General features: G+C 48.4%; 1 protein-coding gene across 2 annotated transcripts in view; it reads left to right on the top strand.

The window, feature by feature from the left end:
* The window catches only part of NUF2 (NUF2 component of NDC80 kinetochore complex), a 450,677-nt gene that overhangs the window by 62,317 nt on the left and 373,274 nt on the right, over positions 1-15,086 (top strand). For both annotated transcript variants that reach the window (XM_086957278.1, XM_086957269.1), the window contains exon 2: positions 12,072-12,200. In XM_086957278.1, coding sequence (XP_086813404.1) covers positions 12,081-12,200 — 120 coding nt within the window. In that variant the 5' untranslated portion in view covers positions 12,072-12,080. The remainder of the gene's footprint in view (positions 1-12,071; positions 12,201-15,086) is intronic.

Consider the following 15,086-nt stretch of genomic DNA (forward strand, 5'->3'; position numbering starts at 1 on the left):
CAGAAAAACTCTTCTAACATTCGTCAGACCAAAGAAGAGGGTGTGGTGTGTCCTTAAGAGTAAGTGCCAACAAAGGTTTCGCTAGCAAAGAAAAATTCGGAATCCACTGTCTACAATACGAGGTGATACCTAAGAAGGCACGCACCTCTCTCTGTGTGCATGGCACAGTCATTTGGGCAATCGCTTGAATACGCTCTGGGGTCAATCGTATTCCCTCCTTCGACAAGAGATGACCTAAGTAGGTCACTTCTTGGCGGCAATACTGCAACTTCAAAGGTGACACTTTATGATGAAGGTCAGACAGGTGTCGCAACAAAGAAAGAGTAACTTCTTTACAAATCTCTTCATCATCAGCAGCAACCAACAGATCATCAACATACTGGATAAGAGTAGCACCAGAAGGTAATGCAAGAGTATGAAGCTGAGTTTTCAAAGCCTGACTATAAATGGAGGGACTCTCACAATAACCTTGAGGAGCACGCTTAAACCGGAAACTGCGGCCTCCTAAAGAGAAGCCAAAAATATTCCTACTTTCCTCAGCAATCGGAATACTGAAGAAAGCGTTCTTCAGATCAATAACAGAAAACCAAGCAGCTGAGGCAGGGATCCTAATCAATAAAGCAGTAATGTCCGGGACAACAGGAAACTGTGGCACAACGATCTTATTGACCTCTTGAAGGTCGATCACAAACCTATACACATGTGGCTGAGAAGAGTCAGTACGCTTAAGGATGGGCAGAACAGGACTGTTACACACATTACCTCTCGTTTCTTCAACCACACCTTTCTCAACCAAATCATAGATAATCTCTAAAAGAGCTCTTTCGCCATCACTGGAAATTTTGTACTGAGGAATGCGAGGTAATTTAGCATTCGACTTAAGGGTAACAGCGTAGGGTGGAATCTGCAAGAGACCAACATCATTGGGACCTGTAGCCCAAAGTGTATCAGGGAGAGAACGCAGTTCCAGTGGAAGGTGATCCTTAGACAGATACATCGGGGAAATCACTTTCTTACCCACCGTAAGATGTACTCCTGAAGGAAAACAATGTAATGTCGCATGCAATCTTTTCAACAAGTCCAAACACAAAAGATTCTCGCCACAGCCAGTCGTTAGAATAAGGGGAGCCTCCAATTCACAGGGACCAATAGAAAGGGGCAAAGGACAAGAAACCGGGTTACGAACTGAGGCGCCAGAAAATCCTACTGAAACATTGGTCAAGCCAGACAAAGGTGCGCCAGGGAGTTTAGAGTGCATGATAGAACTCTTTGCTGCACCTGTATCCAAAAGAAAAGGTTCTGCCACACCTGATGTAATCACTTCAACATAAGGTCCACTCTGGTCTACTGGAACTGACACTACTCCCTCCCTTTGTTCTTGGCTGTTTTAACTATCCTTAAAACCAGCACTCTCACTTCCAACATAATAATCATCAGTGTAGTACTGAGCGGACTGGACGGTCGGAACATTCTGTTGGTCAAAATAATTCATAGAATTCTGAGGGGAAAAGGAACGTTCATTCTGGGGAATCGTACCATGTCCCCTACCCCTAGGTACATGTTGGAAACCACCACGGCCTCTCAGACCAGACATACCATTCGCACGCTGTAGCAAGATCGGGCAACTATTCTTGAAGTGACCTTCTTCTTTACAATAAGCACACTGATTAGGGCCTAGCGGGAGTCGCGAAGCAAAAGACTCAGACTTCTGCAACAGTTTCTGAAACTGTGGGGGTTGCTGAAACTGGGAAGGTTGCTGAAACTGACGCTGATTAGGGCAAGGCGGATAAGCCTGCTGCAGAAGAACTTTCGTTTTTAATTCTCTAGTCTTCTTCTCTACTTTATCCTTCTCATCTTTATCTCTATTCTCATAGTATTGTGCAGTAGCCAATATCTGGGCCGAAGAAGAAACAGCCCATGAACTCTCAGAGTCCTTTAACTTATTGGAAAGTTCAGGAAGTAAATTAAAAACAAACGTATCTACAAACAACCTCTGACCACCTTCTGTACTCATGTCCTGACCACTATGATCAGTGAATGTTTCCTCAAACCTAGTGAAGAAATCAGACACACTTTTGTCTCTTTTATTTGCATGCTGCTAACTTGTCCCAATTCACCCGCAGAGGAGGCATCATAGTTTTCATTACATTAATAATCCTACCAGGTAGTTCTGCAACTAAGGGTTCAGGTTTGGCACTTCCTACCTGCCGACCATCTGCAGCAGTAATATTAACCCATGTATCTCCTAACTCTGGCGCGCGATCCTCGTGACGGATTTTTGCCCACAAGGGTTGAGGAACTACATTACCCATCAACATATCTATGTCAGCTAAATTCATAACACACGCATCAACTGTCTGAGACAACTCCTTGTAATAACCAGCAGGATTTTTACGGGGGTCAGGCACGGTCTGCTTAAGAGCCAGGACCTCAGCTCTCTTCCAAGGGACATGCGCCCACACTCGCTGAAAATGAGCCGGTGCAGCCGCAATACCATGAGCGGCATCAGCCACAATTGCCTCTCTCCATACAGGGGGAACCTCTCTCATAGGATACTGCTTCACTTTTCTCCTAATAGAAGGGTCAGGTTCGAACAATGACTGAGGTGGAAGTCTAGACCTAAAAGTGAGTAGTGCCTCTACTGCTTCCTCCACATTGGAACCCACTATCGTCCCTTTAGCAAATTCAGATTGAACATTAAGCAATTCCAGTGGAATTGAACCCAACTCATTATCTTCCCACTCCTGACGAAGGAAGGTACACATGACATCAAAAACATACCTTTGTTTTGGTGCCTCCCACTGTAGGAAGATATCCATAACCACTTGTGGACTGTACTTGGAGGTATTCGAAACCCATCTACGAGCAATTAGATCTAACACTGCCCGCTCTTCGGGACCAGGGATCTGACTACGTCTCTGCTTACGTTCAGAAACAGGGGTCATATTCAGTGACCTAAAGAAAGGAGACAAAAGACTAGTGACAGTCTCAGTCATTCGTTGCCGAGCAGAAAGAGAAGAAGTTGACATGAGGACAGGAGACTAAGTGTTTTGAGGCGACAGAGACGTAGGGACAGAAATAAGAGAAGTCGAAGATAAAGGAGTGTTAGGCAAAGGAGTTTGAGGCAAGGCTGGTGGCAAGGCTGGCGGTCCTGGAGGGGGCTGCACCGGGGGAGGAAGAACCACCTGTGAAGCAACGGGTGGCTGAACAACAACAGGGGGTTGAACGACAACAAGGGGTGCAACAACTGGAGGTAACGGAGGTGCAGTAGCACCCTGCACATAAGGGGGTGGTAATCTCAGTAAATGTGACATCAAAGGATTTTTTTCAGGGTCTTCAGTCACATTTGAAAGGGGGGGTGGCAAAGCCGGGTAACATTTGTCAATGGCCATGAAATGTTGTCTATCTGACACTTCAATTGCACGATCTTCTTCATCTTCCTTAAACTGCCTAGCAGCTTGCATTACCGATATATTCCTTTCCTTCCTATCTCTCTTAGCTTGCTTAATTTCTCGCTGTTTGGCTTCCTTACGCCAAAGGCGGAAAGAGTCAAACATCGCCGGCCGGGCTTTCTTCTTAAATAGCGCAACTTCTAGGTTATCTAAAACATCTGATTCAAAACTACCATGTTGGGGCCATCGTAAAACACCATCTTTCCTTGTATAACGGACCCATACTTCATTAAAGGTAATGGGACCTACACCATGCTTTGAATAGAGCTCATAAGTTGGAGTTCCAACCGGAGGTATCGGACACGAGTCCTCCAATCTGGAATCCCTATTACAACTACAACTAAACCATTTCCTAAATTTGCTAAAACCAGGCATCTTTTAGCTCACTAGTCTTGCTTCAAACTTCAAGGGGTTATCAAAAATGATACACTCGCAAATATACGAACCCCTCGGCTTCGACTATTGCAATAGCCGAATCAAAACCAAGAAACAAAACAAAGTCGTGGGAGCGACCCACTTATACTTAACCAAAATGTCTGTCAAGCCACCAGAAGACCGTCTAACGTCACGTCTTACAAATCATCATAAGAGGGTCCAAGACAGGGCAGCAGTCCTTCACAGCCGTCGGACAGGGGAAGCCTCGCAGAAAAAAAACCTTCGGTCCACGTCGACATGCAGGGGTCGATGAAGTGGCGGCCGTTTTCCAGAATTTCCCCACGGGGCTCCTCACAATCTTCGGGCTTGGACCAGTACCGCTGAAGTCGCCGCACGTTGGGCGCCAGTTGAAGAACCGGGGTTTAACCCAGCGGCGTAAGGGGCACTCCTAAGATCTTCGAGTTCACCTGTCTTGGTATACAGAGACACAGAATACTTCTGGATGGCATCAGAGACAAAGTTTATTAGCTGCAGCTAGTAACAGTGATCCTAGAAACTCATCACAGTGTAAATTCTCAGGAGCCTGCTCATTGTACTAAGGCGAGACGTCTCCTTTTATACCCAATATTCAAAATATAAATGTACACCCACTGCACAAAATTCTAGCCAATAAGGTACATTTTCAAACAAAGTATCACGTAACAAAAACTCAATTTACAGTATCCCAATCCAAAAGGTAATTATTAGGAATGTCCCAAATTCAATCTCCACAAGCCGGACAAATCTATAATTGAAAGCATAACCCATGTAATGAAGAAACATAAAAAAGAAACAGTAACAGATGCTGACCAAGATAAGGCATGTGCAAGGAAACTAAAAATTAACGATGTCCTGAACATTGATTGGCAATCTCAGACAAGGATCGATCAGGGAAATTGGCTTTGCGAGGTCAGTTTCAGGTGAAGAGGTCAGTTTCTTACAGTTCATTTCAGAGTCAAAAAGAAACCTAGTTAATGTATACATGAACTAAGAAGGCCAGGCCACTTTGTTCGCCAGGCTACCTTCACAGGCCTACGTGAGGGCAACACAAAATGGTGGCACAGAACAAAATGGAGTCAGACTCGAGAATTACAAAACCTCAAGATGTCATATCCTTGCCATGGCCTCAGTTCCACATTCAGTGATTCACTTAATCTGAAAGAAACACGTTAGTTATAGCATCCTTACCTTAGAATTACCCCTAGGCGTCAGACTGGATCCAGAAAGTGTTTTCGTCAGCAGTACCTCTGCGCGTTGGAAGGCATTGTGGTCGCTGGGATGACGTTGCGGCAGCTACTTAGATGCCACCTTCGCACGCTGATGTCAGTTCTTTCTTTTTCCACGCCAGCCAGCGCAGATCTGGGAAGAGAGGTACCTCAGTAATTTTTTGGCTACGTTTTTCTCGACTTTTGTCGACTTCTTGTTTCGAGTCTTCGACTCTGAGCGGGTGCACGAGGGATGCCCGGGTTTGAGGCCTGCAGTTTCTGTAACTGGCTCATGTTGGTTACAGATCCGCACCGCTTGTGCCTCTTTGCCTGGAGCACGACCCCGACCCCAAGTCGTGCTCCGACTGTCAGTTGTTGACGCCGAAGGCTTTGCGGGAGCGGTCCTGAAAGCTGCCTGAACTCCGGCAGTCGGCTACACGCCGTTCAATGTCCCGGTCGAGAGGTAGGTTGAGGGACTGGTCTCTGAGCCATCTCCATTCCGACAAGTCATCAAAATCTTCGCACTCGGTGTCGGGTAAGTCGAGGCTTAAGAAGAAGTTCACGAAGCATCGTCGCTCTTCGACTGCTCATCGTTGGTCGGCCGACCGCTCTGTCGAGGAGGTGCCCCTCACGCGACTCTGCGCGCGGAGCCCGACTGTTCGACTCTGAGCTTCCCTCCCTTTACGGGACCTGGAGCGACCCCTGCCCAGCTTCGTACGTTTTACGAGGCGATGCATGCCATCTTTGGGCGGACCGACCCCGCCAGTGTGCCTTCGGGCCCCGCGGACTTGGTTGGGGGGCCTAGGCCTTTGCCTACAGGGGCTCCGGCACCACAGGCCCCCTTGGCTCCAGACCTGGATCCAGACCGGCGCCAGTTTATCTCATTACACCTCCACCACCGGCGCCGCTTCCTACGGCACCACTACTGCGTTCGGCGCCGGCCGGCGTCGACCCCGGACTCCATCCTGATGTGGACAAGGGTACCTTTGTCCCTGTGTTCCACCCTGCCCATTTTCAGCCCGATTGGCAGCCAGAGGAGGGTGAGGAGGACTGGGAGGGGTCAGGTGACCCTTTAACTGACCAGCTAGATACTGAACAGGACTGGAGAGAGGACCTGGGGGTTGCCAGTGGTCTTGACACTTCACCCGACCATGGCATGCTGTCTCCTCCTACTGTGGCTACGGAGGAGGCAGAGTCATATGCTGTGGTGTTGCATAGGGTGGCCGAGGAACTCAGCCTTGAGCTTCCTACGGTGGCAGTCAGGACTAACCTCCTGACTGAGATGCTTCAACCGGCGGCGAGCACTTCGAAGCCCCTGTTGCCATTTAATGAGGCCCTAACATATGTCCTTTTGAGCACGTGGTCCAGGCCCAACACGGAGGCTCCCTTGGACAGGATGATCGCCCAACGCCACCGCCTGGCTCCGGGTGACCCCACTTTCCTCCTCCAACATCCCACCCACCCTGGAGATCTTGGTGGTCCAAGCCTCCACCTCCAAAAGCTCCTTCCCTACCGCTCCACTGGAAAGGGAATCCAAGAAGCTGGACCCTCTTTGCAAGACATTTTTATCTTCTGCCAGCTTAGGACTGCGGTCCGTAAACACTGCATGTCTCTTGGGCCGTTATTCACACTCTGTGTGGGATACGGTGGCGCAAGTGCTGCCTCAGTGTCAGGAGGAGGCCCGGGCAGTGCTCTCCTAGGCTGTCGCCGCCGGGAGAGATGCAGCAAAGTTTACAATGCGTTGTGGGTTGGACACCGCCAACTCTCTGGGCAGGACCATTTCAACTTCGGTAGTTCTTTGCCGCTACGCCTGGATGAGGTCCACTGGCTTTTCGGGGGATGTCCAGAACACCTTGATAGACATGCCCTTTGATGGCCGTCGCCTTTTTGGCGACAAAGCAGACCACGCACTGGAGTGCTTCAAGGACTCACGGGCTACGACCAAGTCCCCCCCCCCCCCCCCCCCCCCCCCCATCTGCAGCAGCCTCCAAACCCTCCTAGTCCGACCTTTCAGGCCCATCAAACGGCAGTGGACGGCAGGATTTGCCATCTTCGCCCCTACTGGCGCACCATCTTTTCGGATCAGTGGGTTTTTGCAAATAGTCCGAAGGAGCTACTCCCTCCCCTTTCAGACTACCCCTCCAGCCATGCCACCGCAATACCACCACATGTCTTAGGATCATCTGGCCCTTGTCCAGCAGGAAGTTACGGCTCTCTTGGCCAAGGGAGCCATCAATTGCGTTCCTTTACCAGAAGTAGGTCGTGGTTGTTATTCCCACTACTTTCTGGTTCCCAAGAAGGACAAGGGGCTGCGTTCTATCTTTGATCTCAGGAACGTCAGTCGCCTCCTCCAGAAGGAGAAGTTCAAAATGTTGACACTTGCTCAAGTCTTGTCTGCCCCCGACCAGCAAGACTGGATGGTCGCGTTGGACTTGCAGGACGCTTATTTTCACATCTCCATCCTGCTGGCCCACCGGCGTTACCTAAGGTACACGGTAGGCCAAAAGCATTTTCAGTTTACTGTGCTCCCCTTTGGCCTTACCAGCACCCCTCGGGTGTTCACGAAAGTGATGGCAGTGGTCGCAGCTCATCTGCGCAGATAAGGGATTTCAGTCTTCCCCCTATCTCAATGACTGGCTGTTGAAGGCGGGCTCGCCCCAGGCAGATGTTTCCCACCTCCAGACTACAGCTGACCTCCTACATATGCTGGGGTTCTCCATCAATGTGCCGAAGTCGCACCTGATTCCCTCTCAGAAGCTCCTCTTCATCAGAGCGGTTCTGGACACAACGCAGTTTCAGGTCTATCCTCTGGAACAGCGAGTCCGGGATATTCAGGCTATGATTCCGATCTTTAAGCCCCTGTCCCCGGTTTCGGTCAGAATGACCCGGAGGCTGCTGGGCCTCATGGCCTCATGCATCCTGCTGATCGATCATGCCAGATGGCATATGCGGGCTCTGCAGTGGGACCTGAAGTTCCAGTGGGAGCAGCATCAGGGGAATCTGTCTGACTGTGTCCAGATCTCAGAGGGCACTACTCGACAAATGCAGTGGTGGCTTACGAACCAGGATTGGGTCAATGGCAGATCCCTCTCCCTTCCCCCAACCAGACCACACTGCGGTGACGTATGTCTTCCTTCTGGGTGGGGTGGCCACATGGGAGAGGCGTAGATCAGAGGCCTCTGGTCTCCAGCAGAGTCCGGGCTTCACATCAAGCTTCTGGAGCTCCGGGTGATTCGTCTTGCACTGAAGGCATTCCTTCCCTCTGTCTGGTGAAGAGTAGTGCAGGTGTTCACAGACAACACCACCCACATGTGGTATTGTAACAAGCAGGGCGGGGTGGGGTTGTGGCCCTTATGTCTGGAAGCCCTCCGCCTCTGGACATGGCTGGAACATCAAGGCATTTCCTTGGTGGTTCAACACCTGGCAGGTTCTCTGAACGCCAGGGCGAACGAACTCCGCCGCAGGTGCATGATGGATCACGAATGGCGTCTTCACTCGGAGATGGTGCAAGGTCTCTTTCAACAGTGGGGAGAGCCTTGGTTAGATCCATTTGCCACCGAAGAGAACGCGCAATATCAGCAATTCTGCGCCTTGGAATTTCCAAGTCGCCACTTGCTCAGCGAAGTTTTTCATCGCGAGTGGAGTTGTGGTCTGTTGTACGCTTTTCTGCCTACACCACTTCTGCCCAGAGTGCTGAAGAAGATCAGGCGCGACTGTGTGCAAGTCATTCTTGTGGCCCCGGATTGGACACAAAGAGTCCGAGATCAGACTGCCTCCTCTGGAGGATCTTCTGTCGCAGCAGCAGAGGATGGTCCTCCACCCAAACCTGTCCAGTCTACACCTCCTTGCATGGAGATTGAGCGGCGGCAGTTGAAGTCTTTCGACCTGCCTCCGGAAGTCTGTGACGTAATCTTGGCAGCCAAGCATCCCTCCATAAAGATGGTATATGCAGGTGGAATTCATTTGTGGTATGGCGCACAGCAAAGGCTGTGGATCCCCTTTCTGCCCCTCTCTCTGAAGTGCTTTTGTTCCTTCTCTCTTTAGCCCAGCAGGGCTCTGCTCTGGGCACTATCAAAGGCTACCTTTCACCCATATCTGCCTTCCTTTGGCTGCCAGATCAGCCTTCTCTTTTCAAGTCCAGGGTAGTTAACTGTTTTTTGAAAGGCTTAACACATATTTTTCCTCCAATCCCTTTCGTTATGCCTCAGTGGGACTTGAATCTAGTGCTCACTTATTTGATGTGTGCTCCCTTTGAGCCGCTTCACAACTGTCCCTTACGTCTCTTAACTCTTAAGACTGCTTTTCTGGTATCCACCACTTGTGCTAGAAGGGTGAGTGAGCTCCAGGCCCTTTCCTCGAAACCTCCTTTCTTGTTGGTTCATCCGGACAAGGTGGTTCTCAGGACCTGTCCATTCTTTCTTCCGAAGGTGGGCACTGCCTTTCACATCGGGCAAACCATTACTTTGCCCACCTTCTTTCCACCTCTGCATCCTTCAAAGGAAGAAGAGAGGCTCCCCCGCCTGGACTCAAAACGTGCGCTCTCCTTCTATCTAGAACGCACAAAGCAGCTCTGGGTGGATTATCATCTTTTTGTTGGTTACATGGGTGCAAAGAAGGGTCGACCGTACACAAACGCACCATTTCTAGGTGGGTTGTCTTGTGTATTAAGGCTTGTTACTCTCTAGCTAAAAGGGAGCCTCCAGTCAGGCTACACGCTCATTACATCAGGGCAACAGCAGTCACTACTGCCTTGAGAATGGGAGTTCCTCTAAATTACATCTGTCATGCAGCCATGTGAGCAACGCTGCAACCATTCACCAAACACTACTGCCTGGGCAGCCAAGTCCGGACTGACGGCTTTTTTGGCCGTTCTGTTCTCCAGGATTTTCTGGTGTGATCTTAGTTCGCAGACCCACCACCCGGGTTGGTTTTGCTGGGGTATCTATTCTGAGGTAAGGAATCTATAACTAACGTGTTTCTTTCAGATGAACAAGTTACTTACCGTTGGTAACAATATATCTGTAAGGAACATTAGTTAGTTATAAATTCCTTACCGCCCCACCCATCCTCCCCTTTCTGCGAACTGATTTCTAGGGTTAAGGACATCATTTCAGGGCCCTAGTTTTGTGCACCGGTGGTCAGTGTCTTGTATGACTCTGCCTTTCTGGCGCGGAAAGTCGTGTACAGAACTGACGTCACGCAAGGGCGGCGTCTAAGTAGCTGCCTCGATGTCATCTCAGCGACGCCGATGATGGATGCGGAGCCGACCAACGGGCAGAGGTTCTTGCTGATGAAGAAAGTTTCTGGATCCAGTCTGATGCTTGGGGGTAATTCTAAGATAAGGAAGCTACAACTAACTAATGTTTCTTACAGATATATCGTTACTGAAGGTAAGTAACTTGTGCATCTCCCCTTTTCAAAAACCAACAAGCATTGGCGAAGTCAGTAGGTTTCCCCTCTGTGAAATCTACTGTTCGGTCTTGGCTAGACAGCGCATTCGCTGCTCGGCTAGACAGAGCATGTGCTGTTCCAAAGAGACATGCTGTGTTCTATATGTAGTCTTACAGGCTGCCCATCTCCTACCATTGGTAAACTTCAGCATCGCTGAATTTCTTTTGCCAAGCCGGGTTGGAATTATCACGGGCTGAACGACTACAGAGACTCTTTTTTCCACTACACATGCCCTGAGGAAGTCGCAGAATTATTTTCCACATGCGACAAAACATGTGTTGGCTGGTTTCTGTTATGACTCAATAAAAACTGAATAAATGACAAAGCAACACTCTACCTACGAGAATATGGAACATTGTTTCTATTTTAATTAAGATTGTGTGAACGCATACACAGTTTAATTACTCTTATGTGTGCCTAGGTTTATGTTGTAATTTGTAATTGTGTGGAACTCTCCCACACTGAATTGAGGGGTTATAGGGCTTATCTCCTCACCTAGTAGCACCATATACTTCTGTGCTTATTCACACTTGCGTAAACCAGCAGAGCACCAATTTTTCCTGAGCCACTAAAAACCCTCCATCCTAGAAGGTTTCAATATATGGTCAATCTGAAAACTCAGAAATGTTTCTTGTATTTGAATTAGAGTTCTGTAAAATAGTTAGAGCAATTTGCTAAAGGTGTTGTGGGATCCATCTTGGTGGACGGCAAAAGTCTGAGGGCCGTATGTATCAAGATATCGTTTTGAGATTTCTAAATAGCGATTTTTTGCGAATCGCTATTTAGAAATCGCAAAATGGGGTGTATGTACGGAATCGCTATTTTTTAGCGATTCCTTATCATTCTTTACTTGCGAATTCACATTTTGCGAAATCGCAAATAAAGAATGATTTCCAATGCATTCCTATGGGCCAGGAGGCCCATAGGAATGATGGTGCAATAATTCTCAAATTGCGAATTCGCAATTTGCTAATCGCAATTTGAGAATTATTACAAGGGTGCAGGGGTGTCTCAAAGACACCCTGCTGCCCCCCTCAAATCTACATGTGTGTGCATGTGGCACACATACATGCCCTATGGGCATGTATGTGTGTCACATACCACCCTCACGAATGCCAAATAGGGCATTATTATGAGAAATCGCAAATTACCACCAACTACAAGTTGGTGGTAAATTGCGATTCCTTAACACAAATTCGCACTTCAAAAATGTATCATACACATCATTTAAGGAATCGCAAAATTTGCGATTCCTTAAATGCTATGGCAAAATAAGGAATCGCAAATTATTGCGATTCCTTAAATTGCGATTGTATGATACATTGGAAATAATGCAAAAAGGCAGTTTGCGAATCGCAAAGGCCGATATTCTGCGAATTTCGGCCTTTGCGATTCAAAAACGGCTTCATACATATGGCCCTCACTTTTTTGTGTTTGCTGCAGAACCATTGTTACAGGTAATTGACCTTTTCATTTGGTGTTAATATTTAAATTCTAAATGTTTTTGAAATTGTTTGCTTATACCATAAGAACTTTTATTTGCTTTCAGGTCTGCAAAATGTCATTAACATTTCCTACGCAGTCCACCAACGAGATTGTGGCCTTGATTCGACAGCACGTTTTTTCTGGCTCGGAAGCAAAGAACATCTCGAAAAATGATTTGTTTCCCAGCGCAAAGGTAAAATGTTTGAGCTTGTTGCTTGCTTAAATTGAGATTCAAAGACCGCTCACCTGCCTTCTCGCCCACATTTTGATGCACTCTAATGAGCACTATCTAGTCTAAATTCATGTGAGTTCGAGGATTAAAGACTTCTTTTCCTCTGTTGCTTTTCTCTATACCATCAAATAAATTTGCTAAATTATTAGATGCTCACGGTTGGTTTTAGTATCAGAAATGCAAAATATAGTTTAGGGCTTGCGTTAGCCATGATGTTTTGAATTTAGTAAAACGTTATGTATAATATACTTTTAAGGGGTTCCAATAGTCTGTATTGTCATTCCACCCATTAGAACATACAGCATAGGGCAAAGGGCCAGCCCACTTCTGCGTTGGCTTACTTGTGGCATAATTCCCATTCACAAAGAGCACATCCACACTCAAAGTAGTTCCCTCACATGCCAGTGACTAAAATCGCAATGTGAGTTTTTTGCTATAACATTTTAATTCCTTTTAAAAAATGTTTTTTTCTTTTGAATGTAGATCCCTGGCACTTCTCCAGCAATAAAGTTTATCGTTTTTTTTTTTTTAAAAAAAGCTCATACAAAAGGCTGGTAGCCAATGTCATACCTATTGGCTATGCTAATGCATGTTTGTGAATGGTTTGAAAAACACATGGTAATTATGTTTACAGTAGTTGTCGTTTACATTAAGTCATCTCAGACCCGGTTGGTGCAGTCTTTGCGCAGTACGGTAAGGTTCCTAATGCCATCTCTCTGTCTTACTCGAGAAACTCCTTTTGACCCTTTTTAGGTTTTGCCTGGCCAATGCGTACGAAGTACGCATGCGCTAGGAAAAAACCTAATGAGTATAGTATGGGGCTTGGAATCCGCCCCCGTCTTCCATTGGCTAGCTCCATAAATGGAGGCTAGCCATTGGAAGACACGTTTGTCCGTCAATGCAGGACCAGATTCGGGGGCGTTCCCGAGAATTTATGGCTTTTGGCGACGTCAGCCGAAAGCCTGTTCTCGGGAACGCCCCCGAATCTGGTCCGGCATTGGAAACACCGGAAGAAGATGTCCGGCCCGCCGCCTGGTTGTGGGCGGGGCCGGGAGGACGTGGTTTCCGCTTCCCCCTTCTTTGGGGAAGCCATTGCCTGCCTTGCCGGTCTCCCGTGTTGTGAGGGAGACCGGAGATGCTGCCCGCAGCGAGAAGCCGGCCCGAAGGAAGCAGCCGTGTGCCTCCAGCCAGGGCCGCGCTGGGATTGGCCCAGCCGGCCGAGCCTCCGCCACGTCATCCGGAGGAGGAGTGGAGAGCAGGAAGCAGCCTGCGTCTGTCCCGAGGCTCCCGAGCGAAGGAGGAGCCCCGGTGAAAGAGCAAGTCCCGCCGCGGCCCCGAAGAGTCCCAAGGAGCGGGAGCTCTCCTTCTCCAGCAGCCGCCAGATCAGGTGAGTGGAGCAAACGTGCTCACTGTCGGCACTGTGCAGTACCGCCCTCAGAAGCGGAGCACAAGGACGAGGACGAGACGTGGTGCTGCTCACCACCTGCAAGCACGGCAAGAACTGGCAGCGCCACAAGGATGCGCGTTGCGACCGCGACAACGCAGAGTACGAGAAGTAAGTGGCCCCCTCAGGCTCTGGTGGGGAACCCGTTGGGGGGTGACTGGGTTGAGCATCGCTTTGGTGCAGTGTTTTGGGATGGTTTTAACAGTGTGTTCATTTGTACCTTTACCTTTGCACACTTCACTGTTTTGATTTGCAAGAGACGGCCACGAAAGGGCCATTCTGCTTGCTTTCTCTTTTTGATCAGGGTGTCTTTCATACGAGAAGCTGAACTATACTTCATGGCTCAGGACCGTGATAGTGCTTGAGTTGTTTAAGATGCCAGCAAAAAGGGACATATCTGCCTTTGTCTTGTGTACAATTAATGTTTTTAGGTTGGAAAATCTCTGTTTGAATTCACTGGGAAAGCGACATCTACCTATCTTGTATGTAAAGTTTCTTCTATTGGCTCAATAGGCTGGGGAAGTATTGTGTCCACGAAACATCACGTGCATTTTTTACTGCGATAGTGGGCTGCACGGCTTTCTTTTGATGCATATCCAATATCGCCCATGTGTTTTTACGCGAGGCAGTGAACATAGCACCCACTCTTATTCTTGCCATACAGGCGACCATTCTAACTAGTGTGCTTCGGGATTCCACCTTCCCACGCGTGGAGTGCATGTAATCCTTCACCCATGCATTCCGTGGTGGCAGTGCATGCTCACAGAACACCCTCTGTATTGTCCGTAGTACAAGAATTCTTTGACGGTGCATTTGTGGCTCATCTGTATTACATGGAGTTTCCTGACCTTGTGCTGTGGTGTCGTTTGTCAGCAGAACGCTTTCTGTCATAAGGCTTTTGCAGAGCTCAGTTTGCCACCCCTGTATTCTGTGGTGCAGCGTCACATGAGTAGATCACCCCCTGGAATATGCATTGACTATTCCTGTCGATCCGGGGGCAGGTTGTGTTTTTTTCCGAGGGCTGGCTCTGATTTGGGTGACAATGTGTCGTGCACACAGAGCAGCCCACCTTGTATCTTGTTTTTTAGTGCAATAGTTGATCAGATGCCCCTACCTCCCTTTCTCTGCCAGCTGGCATTGTATGTGGGTAGCACAGTCCTTCTCTGTGGTGGTGCACTGAACACCCTCTGTGCTTTTGGCAGTGGTGCTCCTTTCAGGTTGTTGGCAGTGCAATAGCGAGTGCACCATTTTCACTTTCTTGGACCACAGGCTAACGGTATTTTACTCGGTGTGTTATAACTATGTTAACTGGGGCATGCAGGTTCTCACCTTGCTTTATCAGAGTGGATCTCGGTTTCCTAAGAGTTTCAGTCTTGTAACTAGACTCGACCGCTTTCCATTTA

Source organism: Lissotriton vulgaris, chromosome 1_1 (genome assembly GCF_964263255.1).
Source record: "Lissotriton vulgaris chromosome 1_1, aLisVul1.2, whole genome shotgun sequence".
In the NCBI taxonomy this organism is placed as follows: domain Eukaryota; kingdom Metazoa; phylum Chordata; class Amphibia; order Caudata; family Salamandridae; genus Lissotriton; species Lissotriton vulgaris.